At 49.7% G+C, this 15,562-nt stretch overlaps 1 protein-coding gene across 1 annotated transcript in view; it reads left to right on the forward strand.

Annotated features, from left to right (window-relative positions):
* Positions 1-15,293, forward strand: part of zswim6 (zinc finger, SWIM-type containing 6) — a 53,743-nt gene extending 38,450 nt beyond the window's left edge. Inside the window, exons 9-14 of the mRNA XM_023802921.2 lie at positions 2,303-2,563; positions 4,342-4,477; positions 9,122-9,279; positions 9,553-9,716; positions 10,289-10,370; positions 12,279-15,293. Coding sequence (XP_023658689.1) covers positions 2,303-2,563; positions 4,342-4,477; positions 9,122-9,279; positions 9,553-9,716; positions 10,289-10,370; positions 12,279-13,141 — 1,664 coding nt within the window. The 3' untranslated portion in view covers positions 13,142-15,293. The remainder of the gene's footprint in view (positions 1-2,302; positions 2,564-4,341; positions 4,478-9,121; positions 9,280-9,552; positions 9,717-10,288; positions 10,371-12,278) is intronic.
* The last annotated feature ends 269 nt before the right edge of the window (positions 15,294-15,562 follow it).

Below are 15,562 nucleotides of genomic sequence, written 5' to 3' on the forward strand. Positions count from 1 at the left end.
ATTGGAGATATGACTGTCACAATTGGCGGGCTGGAGTGTAATTAGTTAGTACAAGAGCCTTCGGGGGATTCCAGCTTTCGCTCCCCACTGATTGGCACTGCCAGGCAGATGCTGGTGGGCTGTTTGCTGTCACCGCCCCCGCCCCCCCCCTAGCTCCCAACTCCCAGCTTAGCTAAGGCCTATCAGTGTCTCCAGAGTTCCTGGCCGGCTGGAGCTTGTGATCGGGATACGGCTTCCCCACTGGAGGCTGCCGGACATTAAGGGGGGGGGGGGCTCCCTCCCCAGTGTCCCCCCCTGTGATTATGTGATGAGGAGGGGGTACCTGTGTACGGTCCCTTCCAAAGACTGCGCCTGTGTCCTCTGTGGCGTTTCTGTGCTGTGGCAATGTGGCCATTTTTGGATCCCCCTCCCCCCCGACTCCCGTGGGCCCTGTTTGGGGTGGGGGGGGGGAGGTTCCCATTTATCCTTCACTATTGAATGTTTTCTTGTCCTAATGAGGCTTCCTTTAATTTATTATTCATCCGGGCCGTTGTGAGTTACAGTGTTCCGATGTGCAGCCTGCCGGGCCAAATCCCACGAGGGAGGTGTTGGAGAGGCATAGGGGGTGCAGCTTCCCCCACCCCCCCCCACCCCTCCCAGTTCCCAGCTGACATGTTAATGAGCTCTGCACTGACAGTTGAATATGATTGATACAGGGCAGAGCCTCACATTTCTGCTGCGGCTTTGCGGTTCAGGCAGTCTGTCTGGGAGGGGCCCGCTGAGGAACGGGGGTGCGTAGCTGAGGGCGTGAAGCCTGGAAGCCAGACTACAGCCTCTGGCGGTGTTCAGGTCTGCGGACTGTTTAGTCTGGCGTCCTTCATGCGTGCGCACACGCACACTCGTTACACACATAGACACGTAAGCGTGCAGCACGGACATGCTTCTGTACATACCGCGGATGCCTCGCACGGCACACACCCTGCATTTACACGTGTGCCCAGTCCCTTCTGCGGCAACAAGCACCCTCGCCATTCAGCGCACTCTCCGGTCGCACACAGACATCGGGCGTGCCCTGTCACATGAAGCTACCCCTGCCGGCGGGGACATGTCCCCGCCCACACAGGCCCTGCCCACACAGGCCCCGCCCACACAGGCCCCCCCCCCACACACAGGCCCCGCTCTGAGGCCCTGACCACGCATCCTTGCTGACCCCTTTTTAATATGTACTTGTGACCATTCTGGATTTTTTCCTCAGTTGCTGCCTTTCCTGGCATGTTGATTGCGTTATTTCTCATGTATGGCTGGAACGAATGAAAATACAGCCCCACCGTAATTATAATTGGTTTGCTGTAATTCTTTTAGACGTCGTATATCTTGCATGTTAGTATGTCAGGCTGGCTTTCAGCTCGTTGGGTCCCATTGAGGATCCCAGTGGTTCCTCATTATCTGCTCCTTCAGCCTAAGTAAGTCCAGATTGCTGGGGCGGGCTGGCCTCGTCTTGCCTCATCTCGCCCCGCCTCCTCTCGCCCTGCCTCATCTCGCCCCGCCTCCTCTCGCCCTGCCTCGTCTTGCCTTGCCTCGCCCCGCCTCCTCTCGCCTTGCCTCGCCCCGCCCCACCTGGTCTCGCCTTGCCTCGCCCCGCCTCCTCTTGCCCCGCCTCGCCTCCTCTTGCCTCGCCCCGCCTCCTCTTGCCCCGCCTCGTCTCGCCTTGCCTCGCCCCGCCTCCTCTCGTCTTGCCTTGCCTCACCTCGACCCGCCTCGGTTTATCTGACGTTCTGCGAAAGGTTTCAAAGCCGTATGTCCAAGGTATGGAATCAGGGCGGGGGAGTGTTCAGATCCACCAGCTCAATCTCCTTTTCTGCCCCCCTCCTGCCTGCTTGCAGTGCCAGACCTGACAGAGCAGCCGTCTAGATGCAGAAACCCCCGCCCGCACCCCTGCGCGTACCTGCCTGTCCCACCCCGCATTGCGGAGGTCTGTGCCAGGGACCACACTTCCGGCTCCGGGCCTTGCTACCCTTCCAGGTTCCCCTGGTCTTGGTCCCGGTCCCGGGACCTCGAGCCTGGCCGGGCTTCAGAAGCTCGGTCTCCCCACGATGTGTCCCTGGCCGGGAGAAGAGAAGGGCTCTGTCCCCCCCACCCAGTGGGAACTCTCCACCTGTCGGCCCCTGGGTCTTAGACAAATGTCACAGAAATTAGTGAGGCGGACTGCTGTCATTGGCACATTCAGTAGTGGGGCAGCGACCGCAGAAAGCTGCCGCCTCCGGTCACCAGGGTCCGGAATGTCAACCAGACTCACACGCACTCCGCCCCCTCTACCCGGCAGACTCCGGGGGCCCGGCGAAGTGCTCGGACCCGCAGCCATGTCAGCCGGCACGGCTGCTGGAGGACGGCGAGTCGTACCTGGCGCTGGCGGTGGAGATGGCGCTGCTGGGCCTGGGCCAGCAGAGGAGCATGCCGGACGGCCTCTACGCCCAGGAGAAGCTCTGTCGCAACGAGGAGCAGCTCATCTCGCGCCTCCAGGAGGTGGAACTCAACGACTCGCTCATCAAGATCTTCCGCAAGCAGGCCGTCTTCCTGCTGGAAGGTGAGGCTCCGGATCGGCACCGCACACCTGCAGTGACGATTGGCTAGGAATGAGCTTCTGTGCAGGCTGGGTCCGTCTGCGCAAAGCAGACATCAGTGCTGTAATTATCACTCCCGCCTGAGGGGCGCAGGGGTCATCTCCGGGTCACATGATCGTCCTGCTTGGTCACGTCAGGTGAATGTGCCTGTGACGTGCGTTCACTCGCATCGGAGGCGTGTCGCACTGGTGACCATACGGATGTGTGACTGCACTAGGGAGTGTGAGATCTGTCACGTTTAATGGGATGATATCGATAAAACCAAAAACATTTAAAAAAAATGTAAAAATAAGGGGCAATTGGTTGGACGTTGTAATGTTTGTTCATATTCTGGAGGGAAAAATTGTTTAATAATTACTTTAATTGGGTTTTATTTAGTTATAATTTTACAGTTGTTAAAAAAATACCCATGAATGACCCGCGATGGCTGCTTGTTCTGTCATAATGATGGCATTTGGACTCTTTTAGCTGGAGACTCCCCTGGCTCTCAGTCATCCCCGGAGCCAGAAACGTCACGTATCGGGCTCCTCGTTTTTAGAATGATAATAGTGGCCTGTAGTGGATCAGGCTGGAATGAAGCTGATTGAGGTCTAACAGCTTCTCCATTACGGGAGAGTAGAACTGGGGCGGCGTTTTCCAGCCCGCCAGCCCAGAGGACCACCCACCTGCGGGTCACCAGATAATGAGGTTCCCATGCTCGGCCCGGGGGGTGGACCCGACCGAGGCCGGGGTGCTGGGGCCTCCCGCGTCTGATGTGGGCTGTGGTCAGGGGCCAGTGCAGCCAAAAATAAACTCATTATGGAAGGGGGGAATCTGAGCCCACACATATGGCTTTTATAGGATGATAGCTTATTTTCTGTGCAACCGTAAAAAAATAATAATATATATATATATATATATATATATATATATATATATATATATATATATATATATAATGTGTATATGTATATATGTGTGTGTGTGTATGTATGTGTATGTATATATATATAATGTGTATATGTGTGTGTATGTATGTATGTATATATATATATATATATATGTGTATATATATATGTATATATGTATATATATGTATATATATATATATATATGTATATATGTGTGTATATATATATATATATGTATATATATATATGTGTATGTATGTATATATATGTATGTGTGTGTGTGTGTATGTGTATATGTATGTATGTATATATATATATATATATATATATATATATATATATATATATACATATACATATATACATATACATACACAATGTGAATGTCAGCCTGTTGGGCAAGGTCCCGCCCACTCTCATGTAACCACTCCCCATCCCTGCCTCTGGCTCCACCCATCTCAGGGGAACCCTCATGTCATTCATAAGGTGTCTCCCCAGATTGGGCTGTTTTGTTTCCGTGGCTTTGAACTACAAGCACATGAAGGAACGCGGTCGGTCCAGCGTGTCTGGCAGTGAACACGGTGGCCCATTATACCGGCACAGCGCCTCACTGCAGCGCATCCATCCCCCTCCGCCCCCGTCAGAACCGCACTGCAAGATCCCCCAGAACACAATGCAAACCATCCGGGTGCTTCCAGCTCTATGCGGACGATGCGGATTCTAATTAGGCAGATACAGAAGCCTTCCTTTTGTGCTGATTTGCTGAAATGTCAGTCTTGATCGGCATCAAGCCGACTCCCTGACAGGGGCTAGTGCTCTGATATTAATTATCTCCCTCCCCCTTTTTTCAGGTGGGCCTTACAGTGGTCTTGGGGAGACTGTTTACAGAGAGAGCGTTCCAATGCACACGTTTGCCAAGTACCTTTTCACCTCCCTGCTACCTCACGACGCCGAACTCGCATATAAGATTGGACTGAGAGCGATGCGGTGAGTACCTGCTGCCCACCATAGCAGAAGGTGGTGGGGTGGGGGTGGGAGGAGGGGGGGCGACGTCCAGAATGACTAGGGTTGGGGTTACAGCTTGTGGGCCGAGCTTCGTACATTCAGAGTAGCACGGGGGAGCGGACTCCAGAGAGGTGCCGGTGGTGACGGGATGCCTGACAGAGCCGATAAAGGCCCCCCTTCTTTTCCACATGTTTAGCAGGGTACTCACACGATGTGGGGGGGGGGGAGCGGAAGGGGAATGCTGCAGTTTCGCTTTGAGAGGCGACGTAAGCTGGGACGCCGCCCGAAATCACAGGGCACCTTCCACGCGTAAAACTCGCTAAATAATTCATCGCTGTCGAAAATGAGTTTTTGGGAAACGTGTGAATAATGAATCTGTTTCAGGGGCTCTGCTCTGCTTTTGGGGGCCTTGGAGGGTGTCGCACTATTATTTTTGCTAATTCCGCCCCCCCCGTATCCACACTGGTCCCTGCTGCTCCATGGTCTGTATAAAGGCTGTAGTATTCCTCTGCTTATTGGCTTTGCAGCCTTATAAATACTCCGTTTTGTTTTGTCTTTATTGGCCTTTTTTGTGTCCTCAGTCAAGCAAAGCATTGGCTGAAATAGGTTAGCTGCACCCAGAATTATTATTAGTATTATTGTTATTATTGCAAAGCTTCATGCTCGTTAGGTGCCGTTCCCTCTCCCTGTTCGTACTCTGCATTGCGTGGCTTTCAGTTTGCACGTCACGCTTGATGTGTCTATGGTGACTCCAGGTGACCGAATTCCAGGTTGGGACCGTCATTCCAGCTCCGGGACGTGACCCATTGCTCTGGTGATGGTGACGGGCATCACACACAGCAAGACACATAAACAAACAAACAAATAAATAAAATTCCGTGAGCCGCCATGGCCCGGCGCCTGCCAAGCCAGAGACTCCGGCCCGCGTGTGTTTACGCCGTAGGCGTCAGGCCTGGGCCGAATGCTGGATAAATAAGCACTTTCCACCGAAAACGGAAAAGGCCCTTCCCAACCCTCCCTAACCCGCCCCAACCCTCCCTAACCCGCCCCAACCCTCCCTAACCCTCCCCTCCTTCACTGCTGCCCCGCTTTGTGTTCTGTAGGCACTGAACAGGGACTGGGCCAAATAAATGAATGTTAAACGGGCTTGAACGTGATTAATGGGTGCGGGTCGCCTTGGCTACCGGAACGCGCTCGTCCTGCAGATAAGGAAGGGGGCTGCCTGTCATTCTTCATGCAGCACGTTTCTCTGTTTTGTTTGTGCGACCTTGCGATGACAGTAAAATATCATTTGGCATAATGGGGGCAGGATCCTGTATCTAGGGCTACTCGAGCTCCAGGATGTCACCTCGACATGCCGTCTTTGAACCCGCACGTCCCTGGAGGGGGGGTGGAGAATGTAGCCGTGGTCCGGGGGGGGGGGGGGGGGAGGTTGCTTCAACAGCCGGGCAGGCGATGCTGGGACCAAAAATGCACAAGGAGGACCGGGGGCACTCACTATATGTACACACACATGCACACACACTCACACTGATTACTGATTAATCACGCAGGTTATGTATCTATGTCTTTGTGGGGACTCTTCATTCATTTCTAAGGGGAAAACTCTAAACCCAACTATGACACCCTTAACTACTATCCAGCCCTAACCTTAATCATAAGTAACCAAATGCAAAATGCAAGACCTTTGACTTTTTTAGTTATTTGATTGCATTCACAGATTTTTGTAAAGTTGACGTTATCCTTGTGGGGACCAGGTAAAAAGTAACTCTTTTTATCACTATGTGGGGAAATCTGGTCCATACAATGTAATAATTATAAAAAGACACACACACGTCTGCACACGCTCACATACAGTCATAAGGACATGCCATACGTATGCGAGTTTGAGCTATTTTACAATAATCGTGTCGCTGCAGGCAGTTATACGTTAAGGTCCTGGAATTTTTGTCAGTATCCATATGGAAAACAAAGCAGAACAGTAAACACCTTCATGGGAATAAAGGAGCGGCAGAGTCAGCTGTTATTTGGACGGAAAGGAGGGTAAATAACGCAAAATGTTTGTCCTGCTGGCTCATTCATTTATCAGCAGTAACGTTACCTGGCAGGTTCACACAGCAGACTGCCTGGAAATTTTTTACGCAGTATGATGTGCAACACAGATCACTTTGTAGGTATTTTTTTTTTTCTTCCTGGGATGTGACTCCCCAGGAAGAGGGAAGTGATGGCACTCGGCTTTTAGAGGGTGGATGGGAAGTGCGGTGATTGTCTCAGAGCAGGCGCCCTGCTCCAGGGGACACCATCACCTCGAGCTGGCAGCGAAAATCCCAAACCAAGTGCTGAATGTTTTGGGAAATTTGTGTCTCTCTGCTTTTCCCACCCTTTTTTCATCATCTTGTTCCCTTTTTCCCCCCATTTTTTTGGGTACCGATTATGCCTGGTATATCTGTTAAAATAGCTGAACCGTGTAATTCGCTTAGTTAAGAAACTGTAAATTATGAGGCAAACATAATGATGCCCCCCCCCCCCAGTTGTGTGTGGTCAGTGCAGGTTTATTTCTGTATGCCGTTTATGGGACTGCGCTTTTTCCTGGGGAGGGCGCTGGGTTATGAGGTCATTATGAGACTTCTGGGCCCCCACTTCCGGTCCGCTGCCGCTTTCAGCGCCTTCTTTGAGCTTTGACCTCGAGCTGAGAGAGCGATTACGGAATAAACGAGAGTGGGAGGAACTTGGTTGGGGGAGGAGGGTGGTCCCAGCGTACGCAGCTGCAAATGGGCTGCGAAACGGTGGAACCGGTGTACCTGTGACGGCGTGGTGGTGGGGGGTGGATTTCCTCGGCCGGTTTCCTGGCTGCGTTCCTGTGGTTTGCGGAATTCTGCAGCTCAGCAGCACGGAGCGGCGTGGAGGAGAGGACCTCCACCGGCGCCGGGGTCTTTGGGCTGCCGTCGTGCCCCAGGTTTTACCGCCCATGAGATTTATCACGGGCTCCTTATGCAAAATTCGCACTTTTGAAAACGGCAGCGAACATAGAAGGAATTTTTATTCATTTTTACGACTGAATGAACGGAAGTCGTCATTGACTGAGCCTGTTCAGAGGGAAGGACTGAAACATGAAGAAATACTGAGGAATATGAGAGGAGCCGTGCAGATGGAGGCAGAGAATTCAATGGGGGGGGGGGGCAGGGGGCGTATTTAGGAGATGACATCGCCATCTTTAAGGGACCCGGTCTTTATCTCTTACAGGGCCGGTGGTCCGACATCTTGCTCTTTCCGTTAATTCAATAAGGCCTGGCATCTCCGAGAGAACACTGCAGCTCATCCAGTTAATCAGCCCCACCCCCATCCGATCCCTCCTAGGTGGGTGGGGGGGGGACACCCCACCTGGCTATTTAGGTCCCTGGCGCATTTTGCGCCATGCAGAGCCTCCTCGTCTCGCTCTGGCAGTAGCGCAAAACCTGGGTGGCTGTCCCTGCAGCCAGTCGCTTAAAAAGAAAAGAAAGAACTTTATAAAGTTGAGAGTTTTTCCCTTCCGTTCCTTATCGCGCGGAGTGCAGCGGCCCCTCCCTCTGGGCATATGCTTTTAGCAGCTCTTTAATGCATTTTGAATGAGATGCGTGAACCTGTTGTTACTCTGGGATCGAGGACGCTGATGAAAAGATTATTTTTATTTGTGCTCTGGGTTCTGGAGTCTGTTCCCCACACATTCTTCCCTCGCTTGTTGTTTCTCTGTCTTTATTTTTGGCAAGAATTAACCCAGTTGTGCACGTCAGTTACAAGGCGAGCCGCACGAGTCTGGCCTAGTTCCGATTCCGCTCCGTCGGCGAATGCGAGATTCGACTGGGAGGACCTGAGAGGGGCCCGCCTGAGTCACCTTTGGGAAGCTGCCGTTGTCAGCGCTGAAAAGACGGCAGTCATTAGCTCGCTCAAAAAAAAGAAAAATGCATGAGCTGGCTACGACTCGTAAACATCAGCATGGTACAGGCGTGCCAAACCCGCTTCTGGTAACACGGCAGGGTAAACTGCAGGCCCTCCCACTAAATTATCCATGTGATGTGATGACCTCAGGAGACGCCTTTTATCTGAAACGGGCCGTTTTGGACGGCTGCGTGGCAGAGTGCTGACCGGCCCTCTTTAATCGCCACGCTTTTGTAATCTCCCGTAAACAGAGATGCCACATGCCTCGCAGGCCGACCTTCCCTGTAATTACCACCGGCGGTAGTTTTATGGGAAAGCTGTCTGTCCTACCTCCAGCTTTTTCTTGTGAAGATTATTTCCCAGGATGCTCGTCCTGAAACATACTGAATTATGTCCCAAACTGTTTAGAATTGGACAGCTTGCGTTTTGAGCCATGATCTGGTACGTTCTTTTACAGTAACATTTAAATGTGGGTGACTGAGCTAATTGAGTCGTATTAGACGTTCCTTCTTCCTGTTATGTAACTGACCCGAAGTGTGTGCTTCCTGTGCCGTGGTCTCCGTTGGGCCTGCGGGGCCGCACTTACTTCCTGCCCACATGTATGTATGAATATTCTCAGGTCGGCTTCTCGGTTGGAAGCTGGTGCGACTGCTGGTGATGTCAGAGGTCGGAGTGCTTCTCCATCTAACAGGATGCTGCTTTGTTCTCCAGGCTGCCGGTGCTGGAATCCACGGCCCCAACGGGGGACCTCTCCCGGCCACATAATATGGTGTCCGTCGTCCCCAACCGCTACCCCCGCTGGTTCACCCTGAGCCACATCGAGTCTCAGCAGTGTGAGCTGGCCTCCACCATGCTGACCGCGGCCAAAGGTCAGTCGCCGGCACCTTTCAATGGGGGCAGCAGAGAGCAAAAATGGCAAAGGTGGCCATTAAGCCCCATGTGAACCCCCCGTTCCCACTCAGATGTTTCTCCTCTGGCCTCAGCACCACCCCCTCCTCGGCTGTGTCACATCAGCCAGGGTCATTCGTTTCACTGCTGTGGTGCTCAGTCGCCAGTCCGGAGGGATTTGTTTGTAATTAAATCCTAGACGTGTCATTGTCTGCTGAATATCATTTGTTATTTTTTTCATTTTTGGCTTTCAGGTGACGGACGGCGGCTGGAAACGGTGTTGGAGTCCATCCAGAAAAACATCCACTCCTCGTCGCACATCTTCAAGCTGGCCCAGGATGCCTTCAAGATCGCCACACTCATGGACAGCCTGCCGGACATCACCCTCCTCAAAGTGTCCCTGGAGCTGGGCCTTCAGGTAAGATGGCCGCCCCGCCTTGGAGCTCGGGGGTGGGACGGGACTCCCCCAGCAGCAGCCTGCAAATCCTCATTCCTTAATATCTTTGTTCTGTCTCCATCCCGACAGTCGCACCTTCATTTGCCTGAATCTGAGCTGCTGCTGTTTTATAGACTTTTGCAGATAGACAGTAGAAATGCTGATTAAAATGGCTGTTTTCTTTTTTCTTTCTGAAGCATCAGTATATTTAGTTGACTTGCCGTATCTATGGCTATCCATCCTTCTCTCCACCCTATTATCCATCCTGCTGGGCGGAGCCTTCACCTGCGGAGGATCGCAGTGAACCGGCAGATTAAATTGGAGAAAACGATTGTTGATAAAAATGAATGGATTAATAATTTAGGTGACGTTATCGGTGGCGCTGAATGGGACAGTTGGTCCTAACTGCTCCGGCCGCGGTAACTGCTTTCCCCAGCAGAGATGCTGATGTAAACGCGCCGCGTGGCCTGTTTGTGAAAGCCATCCTTGCCGCCTTATTTCATCAGCTTCCCCTCCACACTGAACGCTCTTACTTCCCCCCCCTCCCCCGTCAGGTGATGAGGATGACGCTGTCGACGCTGAACTGGCGGCGCCGGGAAATGGTGCGGTGGTTAGTCACCTGTGCCACCGAAGTAGGTGAGTGATGGTGGCGCCAAGCGCTCTGACCGCTGTGCCCTCTGACCCTCTGATGGGGAGCACATGACCCCTGCTCACATGACCCTGAAAGGGGGGGGGGGGTGAATGTGGTGAGGTAAAGGGCACCATTCAACTTCTGTTAGAGAGAAACTCCATCATATGCTATAGATGTGTCATGCAGGTGGTGGCATTATTCGGCACGCCTGCTTGTTAATGTAACCAGGCTGCATCTCCAAACGGAGAATCACATGGCTGCATGATTTAAGTGATTTTAAAAAGACGTGCCAGACGTGGTTTCGCGTACGCAGCCTTCGTCCTGGGATTTTCACACTAGAATTTAGAGAATGGAGAGATGAGCAAAAACCTACCAGACCACCGCAGATTTTGTGCCTGAAAACCTTGTTAATGAGACAGGTCAAAGGAGAAAGGCCAGTCACAAGGGCAAAATTAACTGCTCACACAACAGTGGAGCATTTCTATATTTTTAGAATTAGAATTTGGTGATCAGTGGTCATTGTCAACACACCACAGCACACATGGCGCAACAATGAAATGTGTCCTCTGCATTTAACCCATATGTGACCATGTGACATAGCAGGGGGCAGCTAATTCAGCGCCCGCGGAGCAGTGCTTGGGGGCGGTACCTTGCTCAGGGTACCTCAGTGGTGCCTTGCTGGTTGGGGATTCGAACCTGCAATCTTTCAATTACAAGTGCGCTTCCTTAACCATCAAGCCACCACTGCCCACAGTGGTAAATAACCTGTGTATAATAGTAAAATTATATATATATATATATAGTAATGACTTTGGGTTTGCATATTTAGTCGCTCACCTAATTGATCCATATTAGTATTTTTCTTTCCATATATGTAAGGGTTTAACCCAGTGACAGTTGGTGCATTATTTAAAAACATTTCTCCGCTGTAAACAGATTCTGAAATGTATCCATTTATAGGGCTGTAGATTGACTTTGGTAGCTGTAGTTTGAAAGGGCCACAGCCTTGTTTTCTGTGTTTTAGGGGCCCTGGCTGTAGGTCCCTAACCGCTATGCTGTGCCGGACAGCGCTCTCTGACAGCTCCTGTTAAGAGGAACGGGCTGCTTTGCATTTTTAAAGAGAGATGTATGTTTTTAGCACACTCACTAATCGGCACGCTCCTTACAGCTAATTATATTAAAATATTTTCCTCAGAATGTAATGATAGTGTCTTCATTTCCTTAAATAATTTAGTGGGCTAAAGACTTTATTTTCACCTTAAATATGCATAAACCCTCAGTTCTTGAAACATTTTGTAATTTAACAAGATATTTTAGTTCAGTTATTTTTTTTAATGAATTAATATTTTAGCTGTACTTCAAACAAGTCCAAGTATTCCACAAGTTGTGACATCAATTCAAGTTTTTGTTTTTTATTTATTCTTAATTATAGAATAATTCCATGTTTTGCTCCAAATTCAAGGTGTATAGTGTTCTTATTTTGACACATCCCGCAGTATTGCAAAGGTGACATTTTTCCTGTATTATACATAGCGCGTAAATCTCCCGATATCGAATGAATACAACTTAGTCATGCTTGAGGAAATGCTGATCCGATTTGGCCATTTCCATCACTTGATCATGGAGTTCTGTCAATAGAGCTTTTAGTTCTATAAAATCGAACTGATGGAAACCTGGATGTTGTCAGCTAAGCAGATTTTAAAATCGATTTGACATGCACCAGCCTGACAGTGCATTACATTTTTTGATCAAAGCCTTTTTGTTCTTCTTTCTAAATGATCAGTAGTCATATCTAGGCCTCCTTGAAAGGGGTTCCCCCTCTGAAGTTCATGAGCGTTAAGCCAGGAGGCCCTAGCCAGAGCTGACATGCGGTCATAACGCCGTTTTCTCTTCTCTCGCTACATCGGTCACAGGGGTGTACGCCCTAGACAGCATCATGCAGGGCTGGTTCACGCTCTTCACCCCCACGGAGGCCACCAGCATCGTAGCCACCACGGTGATGTCCAGCAGCACCATAGTCAGGCTGCACCTGGAGTGCCACCAGCAGGACAACCTTGCGAGCAGTGCGCGGACGCTGGCCCTGCAGTGCGCCATGAAGGACCCGCAGAACTGCGCCCTGTCCGCCCTCACGCTCTGCGAGAAGGACCACATCGCCTTCGAGACGGCCTACCAGATAGTGCTGGACGCCGCCGCCACGGGCATGAGTTACACGCAGCTGTTCACCATCGCTCGCTACATGGAGCACCGCGGATACCCTCTGCGGGCTTACAAGCTGGCCACGCTGGCCATGACTCACCTGAACCTCAGCTACAACCAGGACACACACCCGGCCATCAACGACGTGCTCTGGGCCTGCGTGCTGAGCCACTCGCTGGGCAAGAATGAGCTGGCCTCCATCATCCCCCTGGTGGTCAAGAGCGTGAAGTGCGCCACCGTGCTGTCGGACATCCTGCGCCGCTGCACGCTGACCACCCCGGGGGTGGTGACACTGCACAGCCGCAGGAACTCTGGGAAACTGATGTCGCTGGACAAGGCGCCGCTCAGGCAGCTGCTGGACGCCACCATCGGGGCCTACATCAACACCACGCACTCGCGTCTCACCCACATAAGCCCGCGGCACTACAGCGAGTTCATCGAGTTCCTCAGCAAGGCCAGAGAGACTTTCCTCATGGCCCACGACGGACACATCCAGTTCACGCAATTCATCGACAACCTGAAGCAGATCTACAAAGGCAAAAAGAAGCTGATGATGCTGGTTCGAGAGCGCTTCGGCTGACGGAGCGCCCTGGCTCCCCCGGTCTTTCCGTTTTCTCTTTGTTTTTTGTTTTCGTTTCTCTCGAGCCTTCCTTTGTACCCCTTTTGACTTAAAATGGACATATAAGGAAAATAAAGATGGGGAACTAAACAAAGGAGAAAACATCACAGAGCCACACCGGTATTACTTATGTGTATAGAACCGTTTGTTTCGCAAAAGAAAAGAAAAAAAAACTGTCATGTTGTGAAAGTTTGTGTTTGTTCATTCATTTGTAATGGAGGGGGGGAGGGGGATGGTAAAAGAGGAAGAGAAACAAAATGTTTTTCAGTTTATACTGAGTATATGTTGTCCAGTGGCAAAAGCCCACATTCAGTAGCTCTCCTGTTATTGCCGTGAAACATTCACAGCCTCAAAGAAATGGAAAAAAACTACGGCTTTAAACCAAACGGAAACGCCTCCATCCTAAGGGACAAGTACCTCGTAAGGATCCAGCTTTACTCCCACAAAACTCACTCGCGTGGTTTCGCATAGCGGTCCTGTAACAGAGCAGCAAAGCGAAAGTGTTACGGAGGGAAGAGCAAGTCGGAATACTTCTTAATAAAAGTAAAAACACTATGATTCTCCGGTTTCCAGGGTCTGACTGATTCGCAGTGCCGTTTTTTAAGTTCCGGAGCGGGGCACTGACATCACACGTGTGGAAACTAGCGACTGTCAACATACATTCTCAGGGATTTCTTTAAAAAAAAATGAAAAGGAAAAAATGAAAAAGAATGAGAGCATTTATTGTACTGTACATACTATAGTATATGTCTGAATACTGAGAGAAAAAAGGTATACATTAACTAATTTATAAAGATATTCTATGTAATGCAAAATACTTGAAGCTGCAGTAGTTTGGTTTTTACACAGAACATATCAGAAGGACTAAACTGGCCTTGTTTTTAGGGGGCTGGCTCAGGTGGGGGCTGGCTTGGGTGGGGGCTATCTCTGCTGGCCATCTATGCAGAGTCACTTCTCCGAACTGCATGATTTTTGACTGGTGTATATGTAAGAAACGCAGCCGAACTGACTATACGTAGCCGTACGTGAGCCGTAACTCCTAAGCGTGCACGCGTTCATGGTTTTAAAAAGAGCACCGTAGACAAGCGGGACAGCCGGGGAATGGGCCGGAACCTCAGGCCACGCCAACGTCTCGAGAGAGAACCCAGATAGTTTGGTCCCACGCGGCTCTACGTGTCCAGCGCTGTAACTCCGACAAGATGCGACTCCTATCCTAGCGGAAGCGATGTGTTGACTACCGTAGTCCTATGTTGAAACCGAAATCGTGTAGAGTTAATTTTATTTTATTGTTTTTATGGTCTTTTTTTTTTTATTATTTTCTTGCGCCCCTTCTTCGCAGTGCAGCAATAGTCTCTGAACGCTCCATTTATGCACAGGAACGCACCGCATACCCCAGTTGAGCGCGGCGCTCCCTTGGCGTTCCCGCGGCCTGCTGCGGCATTACCGCGACATTGCCGGAGCTATGCGTGTAGGCTGGCTTGCCCGTTCTGCTAGCATCCTAAGTATGTGCCGGACTGGAGGTTGCTATGTGGATCTGACTGTTCTAATTTCCATGCTCTTTCTCTCTCTTTTACCTAGTTTGTTCTCTGGAATTCCTCGAACAAGAAGAGCCTTCTTTCTTGCCTTGTCTTAACGCTTTAAAATAACCAAACTGGAGTTCTAACTACCAAACCTGTTCATTAAATGAAAGCCAACCAACTTTGGTTACAACTTTAGTGTCTTTTAATTTTAGCTGGATGGTTCTGTATCTCGTGCTTTTAAAAAAGCTTTTTTTTTTTGTTTTGTTTTTGTTTGTTTTTTTGTTTTTTTTTTACATTTATGGTGCAAAATGTCGTCCTGTGTCACTTGTTCCCTCCATTAGAGGATTTCCTAGAGGATTGTTTGTAGCTTTTTTCGTTTAGGAAACGAAATATCATGTTCACCATTTTATTTATTATAATAGGTAAAAGATTGTACTTCATCTCCAATGTATACATGCTCATGAAGTTGAAATTAAGATTTGATACGCCGATATCAATTTATTTATGTAACTAAATCACTGTTTTATAAACTTGTTAATGATTGAATTTTTTTTGTTTCAATTAAAATTAATTTTTTTTTTTGAGAGGTAAAACTGTTTGGATCTTTATGTGAAGTTACTTGCTGCATGCTTTTGCTAAATGTATTCTGGGTTTTTGTTCTGTGTTATATTCTGACACATCTAAACCTACCATAACTAAACCTTTAGTTTCAACGTTTGAATACATTTTTACTTTGCAGTCTGCCAATAATTTTTCTCTTTTCCCCTTTCCATTCCCTATTTAATGAATATGGAAATAAGATTATCATAGGACCCAAAATCCGGCTTCCTTAGTTTGCATAGTGACGTGCCAAATGGTGTTC

Source organism: Paramormyrops kingsleyae, chromosome 2 (assembly GCF_048594095.1).
Source record: "Paramormyrops kingsleyae isolate MSU_618 chromosome 2, PKINGS_0.4, whole genome shotgun sequence".
Taxonomy (NCBI): domain Eukaryota; kingdom Metazoa; phylum Chordata; class Actinopteri; order Osteoglossiformes; family Mormyridae; genus Paramormyrops; species Paramormyrops kingsleyae.